Genomic DNA, 13,995 nt, shown 5'->3' on the forward strand with positions numbered 1-13,995 from the left:
CTGAACTTCTGTAGTGGCAATGCGGTCTACCTTCTCACTGGAATGCTCCTCTCCTTCACATGTATCATCACATGTTCTGCCCTGGACTGAGTCAGGGCACCCAGTGGCTCACCTTATAAATTGAGGTCGTTGTTGCACGGACTGTCACTTGATCCTTGCAGTTCAGAACACGTGTAAATAAATATAGTCACCTGGACCAGCGTGTGGAATGATTGAAGTTACTGTCCATGTGGTGGACACTTCCATGGAGAGCAGGCAGCAAATCTAAAAGTTGTCACTATAGAATGCTTCAATGTAGAGTGTGTAAGTGGTTGGTATGAGTATATTAGCTAATACCTCATGGATTCTACGCAACGATCTAAAACAATAATCCATACGATACCTGTTGCAACACGTACACATGCACTAACAACTGTAGGGGGAGAACTGTATTGGGCAGTGTGTACATTCCCCCCAAGAGTAAGATTTACAGTGCAAACACAAACACAAAGAAATAATGGACGGAGCGCTGAAACTTTTCAGACACTCAACCCCAGTCACAGATCTGGGTTGAATCCATCATCATTCTTTAGCTCACTTCGCCACCCCAGTTCAGGCCCAGCCATATGCAAATCAGACTTGACAATGTTCCTCAGTGGAGCAGTTCAGCCTGAACTGCCAAGCAAGGACTTCCCTGGACCGGAAACAAGCATCCTGGGACCGGTTTTGGGATAACACCCCTTATCAGCCAGGCTAGTTTGAATCCAGTGGCAAAGTGAGCAAGGAACCCACATCTGGGCATACCCTGCCAACTTAGGGCGGAAAAGCAAACACAAGAACATAATGGACGGAGCACTGAAACCTTTCACTCACCCCCAGTCATGGATCTGGGTTGAATCCATCATCGTTCTTTAGCTCACTTCGCCACCCCAGTTCAGACTCAGCCATATGCAAGTCTTTACCCTGTTCCTCGTGGGAACAGTCTAGCCCGAACTGCCAAGCCAGGTCTTCCCTGGACCGGAAGCAAGCATCCTGGGACCGGTTTCATGGTAACACCCCTCATCAGCCAGGCAAGCTTGAATCCATAGGCAAAGTGAGCAAGGGACCCATGTCTGGGCATACCTTGCCTACTTAGTGCGAACAAAGCAAGCACAAGGAGACGATGGCTGGAACGCTGAAACTTTTCAGACACTCACCTCGAGTCACAGATCTGGATTGAATCCATCATCGTTCTTTAGCTCACTTTGCCACCCCAGTTTAGACCCAGCAAAATGCAAATCATTCTTGACCCTGTTCCTCATGGGAACAGTCCAGTCCGAACTACCAAGCCAGGTCTTCCCTGGAACAGAAACCAGCATCCTGGGACCGGTGTCAGTGTAACGCCCCTCATCAGCCAGGCTAGCATGAATCCAGTGGCAAAGTGAACAAGGGATCCACGTCTGGGCATACCCTGCCAACTTAGGGTGAACAAAGCAAAAACAAGGAGACGATGGACGGAACGCTGAAACCTTTCAGACACTCACCCCCAGTCACAGATCTGGGTTGCATATATCATAGTTCTTTAGCTCACTTTGCCACCCCATTTCAAGGATAGCTTTATTTATTTATTTTTTTTAAGCGATTTCTAAAGCGCCTGGTGACCCAAGGGCATCCCCGCGCTATGTAGCTTGAATCCTGTTGAGAGGGGAGGAAGCCGAAGGGTATTATTTGGGGAACAGATGGGTCTTTAATTTTTTTCGGAACGCAAGGAAGTTGGATTCCAGTCTGAGGGCGCGAGGGAGTGCGTTCCAGCCCTTAGCCGCCTGAACTGAGAATTGACGACCTCCTGTGCGGACTTTTTTGAATCTGGGGATGCGGACTAGATTCTCATTTTGAGATCGTAGCGATCTGGTTGCTGTATAAGGAGTGATCATTTCGCTGAGGGTCGCAGGGCCAGATCCGTTGTAGAGCTTGTGTGTGATACACATTGCTTTAAAGTGCACCCTTTGGCGCACAGGCAGCCAATGCAGGGCTTTGAGGGCTGGCTTGGCGGATAATCTGGAGGGGGTGTTGGTAATCATGCGTGCTGCCGCGTTTTGTGTCCGCTGGAGTTTCGTGATGGTAGCCTCGGGGGCTCCCAAATAGACCAGATTGCTGTAGTCCAAACGGGACAACACTAGGCCTTGGATAAGGAGCTTTCTGGACATGGGTGGTAGTAAGGGCAGAATTTTACGGGTCGTCCGCATGAGCCCAAAGCATGTGCCCGAAGTTTTGGTTGCCTGGGTCTTCATTGTAAGCTGTGGCTCTAGCCATACCCCGAGTGTCTTGATTTCCGATTTGGGGGAGGGGATTTCGCCGAACACATCGGGCCATATCGTGGGAGGGATAGTTGTCCATTGCTTGCCGAGTAACATTACCTCAGTCTTGGTCCCATTCAGTTTCAAAGATGATTCGTTCATCCAGTTGTGGATGTTTATGAGGCAGTTGGTAAGATTTTCAGGATGGTCAATCAGCTGGGACAGGGAGACGACTAGTTGGGTGTCGTCAGCGTAACTCACCATTTTGATGTTAAAAGGTGTTACCACGTCCTCGAGGGGGGCCATATAGACGTTAAAAAGCGTCGGGCTTAGGGAGGAGCCCTGGGGAACGCCGCTAGTGAGTGGGAGGGTGGATGAGTGGTGGCTGTCATCCCATACTTGAAAGGTGCGTCCTGTAAGATAGGATTCGATCCATTTGATAGCTGTCCCGGTAAGTCCTGCATTTGTCAGTCTACTCAGAAGGACACGGTGGTTGACCGTGTCGAAGGCTGCACTTAGATCCAGGAGGATCACTGCCACTGATCCTCCTGAATCTAGTAGGCCCCTTGCCTCTTCAATCACTGCAAGGAGTGCGGTGTCAGTTCCATGGCCTGGGCGAAAACCGGTTTGGGATTGTCGGAGCAGTTTATTTGTTTCGAGGAACTGGGATAGTTGAATGTTTACCAATTTCTCGGTGACTTTACTAATGCCCGGGAGCAGGGATATTGGCCTATAGTTGGACAGGTCCGATGGATCTAGCTGGGGTTTTTTTAAGAGTGCTTTAACCACAGCACTCTTCCAGCTGTCGGGGACGGTTCCATGGGAGAACGAACAGTTGATAAGGTCCGTAATGGTAGGGACGATTACTGAGGCTACGGTCTTGAGGAACCTGATAGGGGCTGGGTCTAAGGGGGAACCACTTTTCATTTTAACTAAGGTTCGCTCAACCTCTACGTGGGTGACAGGTCGGAAAGTCTGAAGCGCAGAACGACAGATGCTTTCAGTCGATTCGGGGGAAGTGCTACTTTCCATAATGTAGGGGGTACTGGGGGGAGGGAGGGAGGCCAGGATCCGGGTGATTTTCTCGTTGAAAAAGTTGGCTAGCTCGTTACTTCTGTCAACTTTGGGGGTGATGGAGGAGGAGGTGGTGGGGACCTTGGTCAGCTCTTTGACGATCAGAAAAGATTCTCGGGCTGAATTGGATGCTTCTTGTATACGTGTGTAGTAGTAGGAAGCTTTGGCTGATTTGATAGCCTCTTTGTAAATTTTGACGGCAGATTGGTAGGCTTCTTTGTTGGCATGTTGCCAAGTCTTTCTCCAGAGTCGTTCGGCCTTTTTGCAATTTTTGCGCAGTGTTCTTAACTCTGCGGAGTACCATGGTGCTGAGCCATGTTTGCCGTTTTTATTCTCTCTATTTCTGAGTGGGAGTATAAGGTCTAGGGAGACGGTAATCCAGTCTCTGAATCTTTTATCAGCCGTGTTTGGGTCTTCGGCCTGGGCAGGGATGTTTTTTTCCAGGGTCCGGGCCCATTCGTCCGTGGAGAGTCTGGGCCAGGTCCTATCCTTACTGAAGGTAGGGGGGGTACGGTTTGTCGTGGAGGTTCCAGGTAATTGAAAAGAGACCAGGAAGTGGTCTGTCCAGGGGAGGGGAAAGGCCTCCTTGGCAAGCATTGAGGACGAGTTGGTGAATACGGGGTCTAAAAGGTGGCCCTTGGTGTGGGTGGCTCCGGAGTTTAAAAGATGGATATCGAGAGCCGCTAGATCTTGAATCAGATCATGGGCTACCGAGTTGGCCGGGTCGTTTAGGTGGATGTTCAAGTCTCCAACTATCATGTAGTTTGAAAGGGAGTGGGCTTGCGTAGTGACTAAGTCCAGAAGCGAACAGGTGAAGGGACCCGGGATGCCGGGAGGGCGGTAGATGAGGAGTCCTGTAAGGGAGGTGGTTGGGTTAAGTGTGACAGAAAAGTGCAGACTTTCTGCGTCGATAATCTGTGCGTCGTGGGTTTTGCAGTGGAGGTGTTCTCGATGAATGATGGCTAACCCGCCTCCTCTGCCTAGAGGACGGGGTAAGGATTGAATACAGTAGCCCTGTGGGGTTGCTAGGACCATGTCAGATTGAGAATGAGGGCCGAGCCATGTTTCCGTGAGGAAGAGTATATCAATTCCATGGTCTTCTATAATGTCGGCAATCTGAATCGCATGTTTGGGAAGTGAACGGCAATTCAGAGAGGCAAAGTTAAGGGTGGCAGGTTTGCTGGGTTTAGAGGGTAGCGTGAGCTGCACTGGTTTGCATGAGGAGCAGCAAGTGAAAGGTCCCTTGAGATTATAGATGTAATCACAGGAGGGTGGGGGAGGTCTGAGGCTCAATAGATCTCTGCGGGAGTACTTTATAGTTGGGTGAAGGGAATCGGGCAGGGGTTCTGGCCCTGGGCCCGGCCTATTTTAAAATAGTGAAGCTTTAGCAAAAACCTCCGGCTTTCCGCCTCAGAGGGGATCAAAGAATGGGATCGTTGCGCTTTTCAACTGATATTTTAACAGTCATAAAAGCAAATAAAAAGGCAGAAATACTGTTATCACTACATTATGCACATTATAAAACAACAGTCATATGATGATATTAAAATGCCAAATGGCATTAAAACAACAGCCGTAAGGCCATAAATAAGTGGCATTATGCTATGCTTCATTTGTTGTAATCGATTTCCTGTGGAGGAGTACCTTCTTAAAGAACATGGCTAAGCACCAAGCAGTGTGTTCCTCCTCCAGGAACTGTAGTCTAATTAATGCAGGGCGGCATTGCCGCAATACCTTTTGTTTTAAAAGCGGTAAAATCCACGCTTTCCTCAAATCTACCTAAAATGTACAAAATAAAACCAAGTGAATGGTCGACTGGGTGGAATGATTGTCACAGAGGCTCAAAGGCAGATTCCATGAACTTTTTGGAAGGGTCATGAGTCTGTGGATAATATCCAGTCTAAACCAGGTTAATAACCGTCTGTCGAAGCTGCCAGGTACAAATGTAAGGTAAGGTGCCATAAAAGTGGTGGTTATGATTAACTGATGTTGCCGTACGCTTGGTTTTAAAATGTCTCCTGTCATTCTCGCTATAACCAATAGCTCAAGGCACTCCTTTCTTAGGGCCTTTCTGGAGATTGCCTGTAAGGATCTAGGGTCGGTAAAGTATTCTGGGTGCCCAATATCCTTCATAAAATCACAGACATGCTTTACCCAGGGGATCTTTAAAGCCCCTTCCAGTTTTAGGCAATCCTGTATGATCTCCCTATTGAGATTAAGCTGGTCCTTTGACCAGATCCTATGCCACAGGAGAAATGGTTCTAATTGTAATAAGGTCTTAGATAAAAGGAAGACCTAACTCATCAAGACAGGCATAAGAAGGGGAACTTGCTGGCACCGATAACATATATCTTAAAAAAGAGTTTTCAACAAGCGGTGCATTTGGCGTTGTATATTTGGATAAGCTCACCTGGCGGCTTTCTACCTAGCCTTCTTGACGTCAAGGCGGCTGTTGTCTTGATGAATGCCAATTTTTAAGCAAGGATAGCTTGTGCCCACGAGTGGCCTTAATTGAATAAAATACCTGGGATACACCTGACTAGTGCTGCTGTGATCTGGAACAATCCAGAGGCCAACATGTGTAATATTGCCATGAGCTTGGCCTATGGTGGGATGTTGGTGACCCTGGCAGTTAGTGGCCGGTGCCGTGGCACAATCTGATGCAGCAATTGCATAATGGACTCCCTCCTGAGGCGGTAATATTCTATGACATCACTCTCCCCGAGCCCAATGAGCATAATCTCTGCTGGTAGATGCACTCCCTTCTCCTGCACTGCCTTTGTGGTGGTGAAGGTGGGGGAGGTGTGGCCAGTTGGGCTGGTGGTGGTTGTGGTCTTCTCCGTCCAACACCTAGTTGCAAAATGAGGAAGTCCATGTTGTCAATGTGGTTGCCAGACAGTTGTGTCAGGTTCCTCATTTATTGCAACAGCTGATGTGAGGCATAGAAAGTTTGACAAATTGGAAAATCTGCATCACACTTCCCGGAGATCTCATTTCACAAAATACTTGTAAATATCCCTGCATCAGATTTGTGGGAAAACTTATGCAGGAACACCTACCTTGCATATATTAAAACGTACGTGGAAACACAGTTTCTGGCGCAGATCCATTCTGTTGCAGGTCTTTCATAAGTGATGCGTCTCCCTAAACCCATCACTTTGTAAATATGGTGCAAAAAATCCTCCGGTGCACCCAAAAAACAAAACAATGGTGGGGCAAGGAGCTTGTAAGTGACACCCACAGTTCAGAGAACAAAGCATTAATGCAAAGTGTATGGAAACTCAAAGGAGTCTCATCTAGAGGAGATAAACCTACTACAAAGTAATACAAAGTGAGTTAGAATTAAAGTGCTCATAATTCCAGATGGAAAAAAATCCTGTTGTGATTCCATTCCCATGGAGAGGACGAGTTCGGATTGGTGGAGAGTGAAGCCGAAGAGCAACAATTAGAGCCTTATTCCGATTTGGCCCGGAAAACCTCCGACCTTTCCGGGCCGTATTGCGGTTGCATTTCCAACTGCCACATAATGATGCTGGCAGTCGGAATTGAAACCGGCTGGTCATTCCGGCTGGATTCCGACAGGCTCAGAGAGCCTGTTGTCCAGTCGGAGACTGAACCGTAATCCCAATGGGAGGCTTTTCTGCCCTTGGGATTACGATGCTCGCTTTCCGACAGGCTTTCCATGCCAAACTTTTCGACATGGAAAGCCTGGCTGACAGCGAGTTTGGGGGCCCCTAGCAGGGGTGGTCAGTGCAGCTGTGCGAGTGCAGGTTATGACATACATTGGCATTGCATTGCCGGGTATTGGCAAGGTCATGCGGGTACATGTTATTGCATATGTTGATACTGCCTTTATTGGCGGGCCTGCACACATCACGGTAATGATTGACATCGGATTGACCCATTCCACAAATTATACTAATTCAATTGATGTTAGTCCAACCTACCTGCCAAGAGGCAAAGCTGCATTGATTTGGGTGGAGTTGCACCAGTCAAGATTTTATTCAGTGGATGAGATGGTGCTAGATCACTGAGGATGATGGTCCCTTGATTTTCCTTACATATGGTACCTTTGAATTAAGAAGTATTGAGGGATCCTATTTCCACACAATATGATTCACTGAATTTATGGGAGAAAGCTGCACATGCAAAGAAGAGGGAGAAATATTAAAAACAGACTTAGAAAGCAGTGTGTAATTATGCAGATGCTAGATGTGATGAACAACAATAGAGATGGCAGAAAGCCATAATTGACGGGACCAGGGGCCAGGTGTATGAAATCATGTTTAGCAATTCGCTATTAGGAAATGCCAAACTGCAATGTGCAGCAGTGTGTTTGACACTATTAGTGACTCACAGTGGGTCTCAAATGGACCTGCCTCATCAACATTCATGAGGCAGGTTGCAATTTGCGACCCATTGTGAATGGCTTCAATCACAGGAATGGTGGCCTGCTGGGGTCAGTAGACCACAATGTCAGTGATTGCTTTTTAAATCAAAAAAATTGTTTGTTATGCAGCCTGTTTTCCTTAAAGGAAAGTGGGATGCATTTCAAAAATAAAAATGAAAAGCTACCTTTTAATTTTTTAAGAGTAGGCAGTGGTCTGGGGGACCCCTTCCTAATAGCAACTCAAAAACCCTATTTTGCGAGTCGGTAATAGGTTACCGACTCACAAAATATGGTTGGTGCGTGCCAAAGAGCATTTTACTGGTCACAAAGGGCCCAGTGGGCCATTTGTAAGTGGTAAGATGCATTGTACATATGGCCCCAGATTATATTTAATCATTACTACTGACAAATCTGAGAAAACTAAGAACAATAAAACAAAGAAAAGGGATGAGGAGATTCTGACAGTGATTCAGGGGATGAACTATTAGAAGCATGGTCAGCTGCACGCTCACAAACTTGTAAAGGAAACCGGGGGTCCTGCTGATCATAGTTTAATTCAAGTTGAAAGACCAGTACATTTGGTCTTGCATGTAACCCAACCACTTACGACAGGTACTATGCCCACCAGGGTAGAAATTCTGTACTGAGGGCTGGAGGTGCTACTACATGAATTATAACTGTACCAGCCCCCATTACTCAGACCGTAACAGTTCAACCAGCAGGAATGTTTGCCCCTTTAACTTCCAAAAATATAATTCCTGAGCAAGGGCCGTTGGGTTAGCACCAGCAGCAAAGTTTTCTCCAACAGTCCAGAAATTCACAAATTATTACCTACTACTCCCATGAGACAAGGAGAGGTTCATTCTTTTGCAGATGGGGTTCCTCCTCCATGGTTTGAGGAAATGACAATGGATAGAAAGACAGACTGTTATTACTGAACAGACTGAGGGAGAAAGACTATTAGATGTTTCTAGATTGAAACTTAAATTGGAAGAAATGGTCAGGGGTTGTTTGGAGCTTGAGCATGTGAATCAGTATCAGGAGAAGGAGTTGGTTTACTTGCGTAAAGAGATTACCAGACGTGCTGCAGTAAAACATGAGAAACTAGCAGAGGTTGCCCGAAAATATGATGTGGATGTTTCTAAAAGCATTTTGTATCAGAAAAGATATAGAGCTCAAGTAGATGATGAGCAATTTAGACAACGCAAGACTCAGGAAAGAGACTGCATATCACTAAATTAATAAAATGCATCCACGGATGGAGTGATTTTGAAAATTTTTAAAACAAAGATTCCAAGAAAAAAAACAAGGAAATCCAAACAGACAGATAAAAAGCAACACGCAGGGTTTTGTGATGAAGGAGAAGTGTCAAACTTTCTATTGAGAGAAGTGGAGGGAGGGTATGGGTCCATGTGCCTTGAAACGGAGGAGATCTTGCTGCATTTACAAATAATTTCCCTAAATTAAGAGATAACATGTGGAGTGGTACACTCATGTTGATAAATTTGTAAAACTGTCAAAGGTGTTATGGATTGGTTTCAATACCTTTTTTGACAATGAGGTGCGGAATGATTTGTGGGCAGAATTTAAGGTTGCAGTGCAATGGCCAGATCACGACCACCGACAAGACACCCTCGCACTAATGCACCATCTCCAGCAGTCATGCAGACTGGGTAAAATTTAAGAGAACTTCTCAAGAACCAAAAGAACAAGTGCATGATTATGAGTGTTTACTCTTGGTGTTTCAGCAGCACAGTGGCAGAGAGCATCCAGATCTAATGATATGGGATTTTTCGTATCTCAGTTTGACATTTTGCTTGAGACCAGAAATTAGTTCACATATACAGCAGAGTGTGATTTGTTGGCAGAATAAATCATTGGACGAGAATCTGAGGTATGCGAAATACTGCAGCGATGAACAGGAAATGAAACAGCAACAAATAAATGAGAAATTCATGATGGCTCAGACAAAGTTTGTGCAGAAGGGTTTTCAAAATCAGAATCTGTCTTTTGCCGGAAATGTTGGTGGTTTGCAAGGTGTTGGTCCATGGGCTGGTATACCAGCTATGCAGGGAGGTTTTGTAGAGGTAGAGGTGTTTCTGCTCACATGAAAACAGCCATTGATATTGCAACAAGGAAGAAAATGCCCCTTGCCAATATTGCAATCAAATCGGGCATTGGAAGCGGGACTGCAGGCTCAATCCTGAGTGATTAAATGGAAATTTTCCTATGCAGGGAGGTAATCAAATGCAAATACTAAATGGACCAACTCAGCAAATGAAAAGTACCCAGACAAATTCCAATGATACATGTCTCACAATCCCAGAGGATACCACAAAATATGGAGAACCCAAAGTTTAATTGGAATCAATTGCCTACAATGAATATAAATCTATTCTAGAATCAAAATACATTTCAGCAATTCCAGATGTTAGATAATGACAGCACAGGTTCTGAAAATGCCCGATGACGGGGTCTGAGGGTGCAGGAAGATTGCATGCTTGAAGCAGTCTTAGAGGTTGACCAGGCTGGACCATTTGTTGAAAGGTTAATGGCCGCCAAGTGTCCTTTTTCATTGACATTAGTGCTACCCAACCTACTGTTAGAACTGCGGAAATCCCAGACCTACCCCTCTCCGGAAAGAAGATCCAAGTTGTAGGAGTTTCAAATAAATAGAGCACAAATCCATTTTCAGAAAAGGTACTCGTAAAAATGTTTTCATTTGAAGAAGTTTATCAGTTTGTCTTTTGTGACACTAGTGCTGTAAACCTATTAAGGAGAGACTTGGGGGCCGATTATAATCCGTGTCGGAAGGCCTCTGACCTTACATTGGAGAGCTTCCAGTATGGATCATAGGTTTCAAATCTGACCGCCTGATAACGTTTCAGGCGGTCAGAATTGAAACTGGCCGGATATTCCGGCTGGCTTCCGACAGGCTGAAGGAGCCCATTCACCAGTCGGAAGTCGGCTGGTAATCTCCAAGGGCGACATTTCCGCCCTTGGGATTAGTATGTCTGACTCCGACATCCTTTCTGTGACGGTCTTCCTGAAACAGAAAGGCTGCCAGAAGTTGACTTTGGGGACCCCTAGAAGGGCCCTCTTTCCCTAAAGGCCTCCGGTTGAGGGCCAAGATAGATTCTCCCCTGTCAATCCCTGCAACCCATAGCAGGCACATTGAGGTGCCTGCCATAGGGTGTACGGATTGATGCCACCTCCCATTTCCCTATGGGGGCATGTACTACGGCCCGTTTATATCCGTATAACATGTTCTCATAGGGAAATGTAGGATTACGACCGAACAGTGTTCGGTGGCATCTTAATGAGGTGGACGGGACAGGCAACTGGATGTCGGTCGGTCCCAGTATACTGAGACGTGTTGGGTGGACTAAAGTCTGCCCGACTTCGTGATGAGGCTCTTAATTTGTAAGTTAAACTGTAATATATATTGTACCCCAAATGGTGTTGAATTCGAGACTCATGACGAGGTTGTGGAGTTCAAAATGGCCCGACATGAGACAGCTGTATGGTTATATCCAGTGTTAAATGTTGAAGGACTTTCTTTTGATCTGAGAGAGACAGTGAATCCAGAAGTTTTGGATTTCACTGAAAAAGATATTGGACTAATAAAAGGTGTAGAACCAGTTTGAATAACTGTCAGACCAAATGCAGTGTTTCCCAGAACACCCCCTTTTCACATGACTCAGGAAACTATTGCGGGAATATCTCCCAGGATTTAGGAAATGATACAGAGAGTAATTTTAAACTCTCTTGTCAGAGCAGCAGCAACACACTGCCACTGCCTGCATCTCCTATTGCTTCTTATGACCTGAGACTCCCTTTAGACCCATATCCAGCAAACTCCATCACTTGTGCTGTTTAGAAAGAAGGCAAGACTTCATCCATGTGCGACCATCTGATTCTGTGTCTCCATCCCTTTCACCCCCACATACCTAGCTCTACTCTCATTTACTCCATTTATTCATGTGGCCCGGTGATTTACCTTCTTTTTACACATTATCTGCAGTGCCTTGGTTGGGAAACACTGAGCAGGTAGGAAACGTCCTTTCTTGGCATCTGAGTAATGACCAATGTGGGGCATATTTCCCACTGTGTGTCTAAGGCAATACCTTTATTCAATGCAATCATGCAGGTACAGGAAAACCACTGTCTACCCTTCTTGTACAAAACACTGGCTTTGTTGCTTGAAAATGAATGGAGATGTTCTCTGAGCCTTTACTATGGGCTTGTAAGCACAGAATGAATAGAACCACCCGTTAAGTGGCCCACTTTCTACCCCAGTAACCAGGTACTGACCAGCATGCTGTGATCTGTTTTGGTACATTAAATTCCACAAGATGTATTGAGTAAATTCTGAGTAGGTGGGTGCAGGAGTTAGTGATGCGACTCTAAAATTACAAGGTTATGCCAATGAAGATTCCAATCATTCACACATAAATAGTGCTGGGGAAAAGACAACGGAGTCCCTTTTTGGATTCAATGCAGCTATGAGTTGAGTTATATCTTTGTCAGCACATGCACATTTTAGTCAAATGCTGGCTGGGTTGTGATAGATGTCTATTTCAGCTTCTAGCTCTGTAACAGCTGAGTCAGGATAGATAGTTTGGTTCAGCGGTGGCCAATGTGGAGCCCTTTCCAGGAGTCGCTGCAGCTTCTGGTACTGACTTTTGGATTTGTAGTTCACCTTCTTCTTTATCCAGACCCAGAGGGCTCGGTTTCCAATAATTCCTTCCTGCAAACATAAAAAAATATATATTTTCATAAAAATAAGCTTGATTTCCCTTCACATTGACCTCATTCAGGGCACAATTGATGAATGGGTGTCATGAATATGTCATTTTTGTATCAAAGAATGCAAAGAATATGATAGAGCGCTTTCAGCACTCTATAATGTATGGGTGCACAATACTCATGCTTAAAACGCACTCATGTGTATTCTTATCGTTTGCAGTGTTTTATGATTATTAAGATGTATTTAGTGGAACCCGTTAACAATAAGTGTAGTGGATACATTTAAGTAGGAATATCTATGCATTGTAAGTCCAGAATGTCTAAGGTACAGGATGATATTATATTCATATAATGTACTTGCGTTTAGTTTAAGTTGCCCTAGTCTAGGCCCAAAAGCGCAGATTGTTTATAGTTTCACATCTCCTTGGTCTCTCGAGAAATAAATAATTAAATACATATTGTGTTCGAAGAACAGAGTGTTCTCATCCTACTGCAGGTGCCGGAATGCAAACTCATTATTTTCAGATTGAAGGAGATACCCGGAATGTCTTTGAAGATGGCTGAAAGGCGAGAAGGGAGGATGCCTTCCGTGTCTGGCCTATCTGGGAACCAAGGCCATCCGAACAAAGAAGGTTCATCATGCACCTGGCTGGAAAATGACCACACTGACAAAGCTGCAATGGAAATTTGATGCGCAGGGACAGTGAGACCAGACTTCTGCTAGCTTTCGGAGGAGAAGGAGCATCTTATAGCGAGCTCCAAAGTCTTAAGCTAATCAACCCATTTGACGTGAGTACTTCTTAGGAAGTCAACACATGCTGACACCTTTGGGAAATGATGGAAGGGAATTAGGTAGGCTCTCCATTTAGAATAGTGTAGGCAAAGCTTTTGTTCCTTCCTTATGAAAAATGATCTGGACTCAGCATCTATTCTTTGTTGCATCTGATTTTGGTGTTCATCATCCTATGCGTTTTGGGTCGAATAACCTATATTCGCACACTCGGCTCTATTCATCTTTCTGTATCTATATGATTTGATTCTTCGCTGTGTCTACATCCAATTGTTTTTGGCCTTATAATAAATCGACAAAACTGAAGTTCGGAGTCTGTGATCCTTTAAGGCATGTATTTATTGAAAGTATAACCCTGAATTGTTTTGTTCCCCTCAACCACTTTTAGTAGGTAAGTAAAAGAACATCAGTGCCAACCTAGTAGGAAAGATAAAGGGTGCAAGTTGGCGTATTCAAATATCAAGTCTAATCTTACAAAAATGAACACAAATGGGAATAAACTGGGTTGATATATAGATGTACAGGCTCGCTTATCTATCAGTTTCTGCAAATATAAGTTTGGAAACAGAATATATCTTTTGCCCGCTCCTGCCTATACAGTACATGATTTGGGGGTAAAAATAATAAAATATTAGAAAACAGTAATCAAAGAACATATTTTTTTTCAAAAAGACTGCAGTATTTGTGAAGTGCATTTGAATTCATGAGTCAAACTAAAGTAATTAGTATTTTTCATA

The 13,995-nt window shown here is 44.9% G+C and overlaps 2 protein-coding genes across 4 annotated transcripts in view; one reads left to right on the forward strand and one right to left on the reverse strand.

Annotated features, from left to right (window-relative positions):
- The window catches only part of LOC146788640 (putative cation-transporting ATPase 13A4), a 106,311-nt gene extending 93,017 nt beyond the window's left edge, over nt 1-13,294 (forward strand). The window contains exon 4 of the mRNA XM_085635848.1: nt 12,965-13,294. Within this exon, the coding sequence (XP_085491974.1) occupies nt 12,965-13,159 (195 nt within the window). The 3' untranslated portion in view covers nt 13,160-13,294. The remainder of the gene's footprint in view (nt 1-12,964) is intronic.
- Nucleotides 10,057-13,995, reverse strand: part of LOC146788641 (putative cation-transporting ATPase 13A4) — a 750,103-nt gene continuing 746,164 nt past the window's right edge. For 2 of the 3 annotated variants that reach the window (XM_085635845.1, XM_085635843.1), the window contains one exon: nt 10,057-12,469. In XM_085635845.1, the coding sequence (XP_085491971.1) occupies nt 12,266-12,469 (204 nt within the window). In that variant the 3' untranslated portion in view covers nt 10,057-12,265. The remainder of the gene's footprint in view (nt 12,470-13,995) is intronic. The other variant, XM_085635846.1, reaches the window with a different exon arrangement.

The sequence above is a fragment of the Triturus cristatus genome, chromosome 11, assembly GCF_964204655.1.
Source record: "Triturus cristatus chromosome 11, aTriCri1.1, whole genome shotgun sequence".
Classification (NCBI taxonomy): Eukaryota; Metazoa; Chordata; class Amphibia; order Caudata; family Salamandridae; genus Triturus; species Triturus cristatus.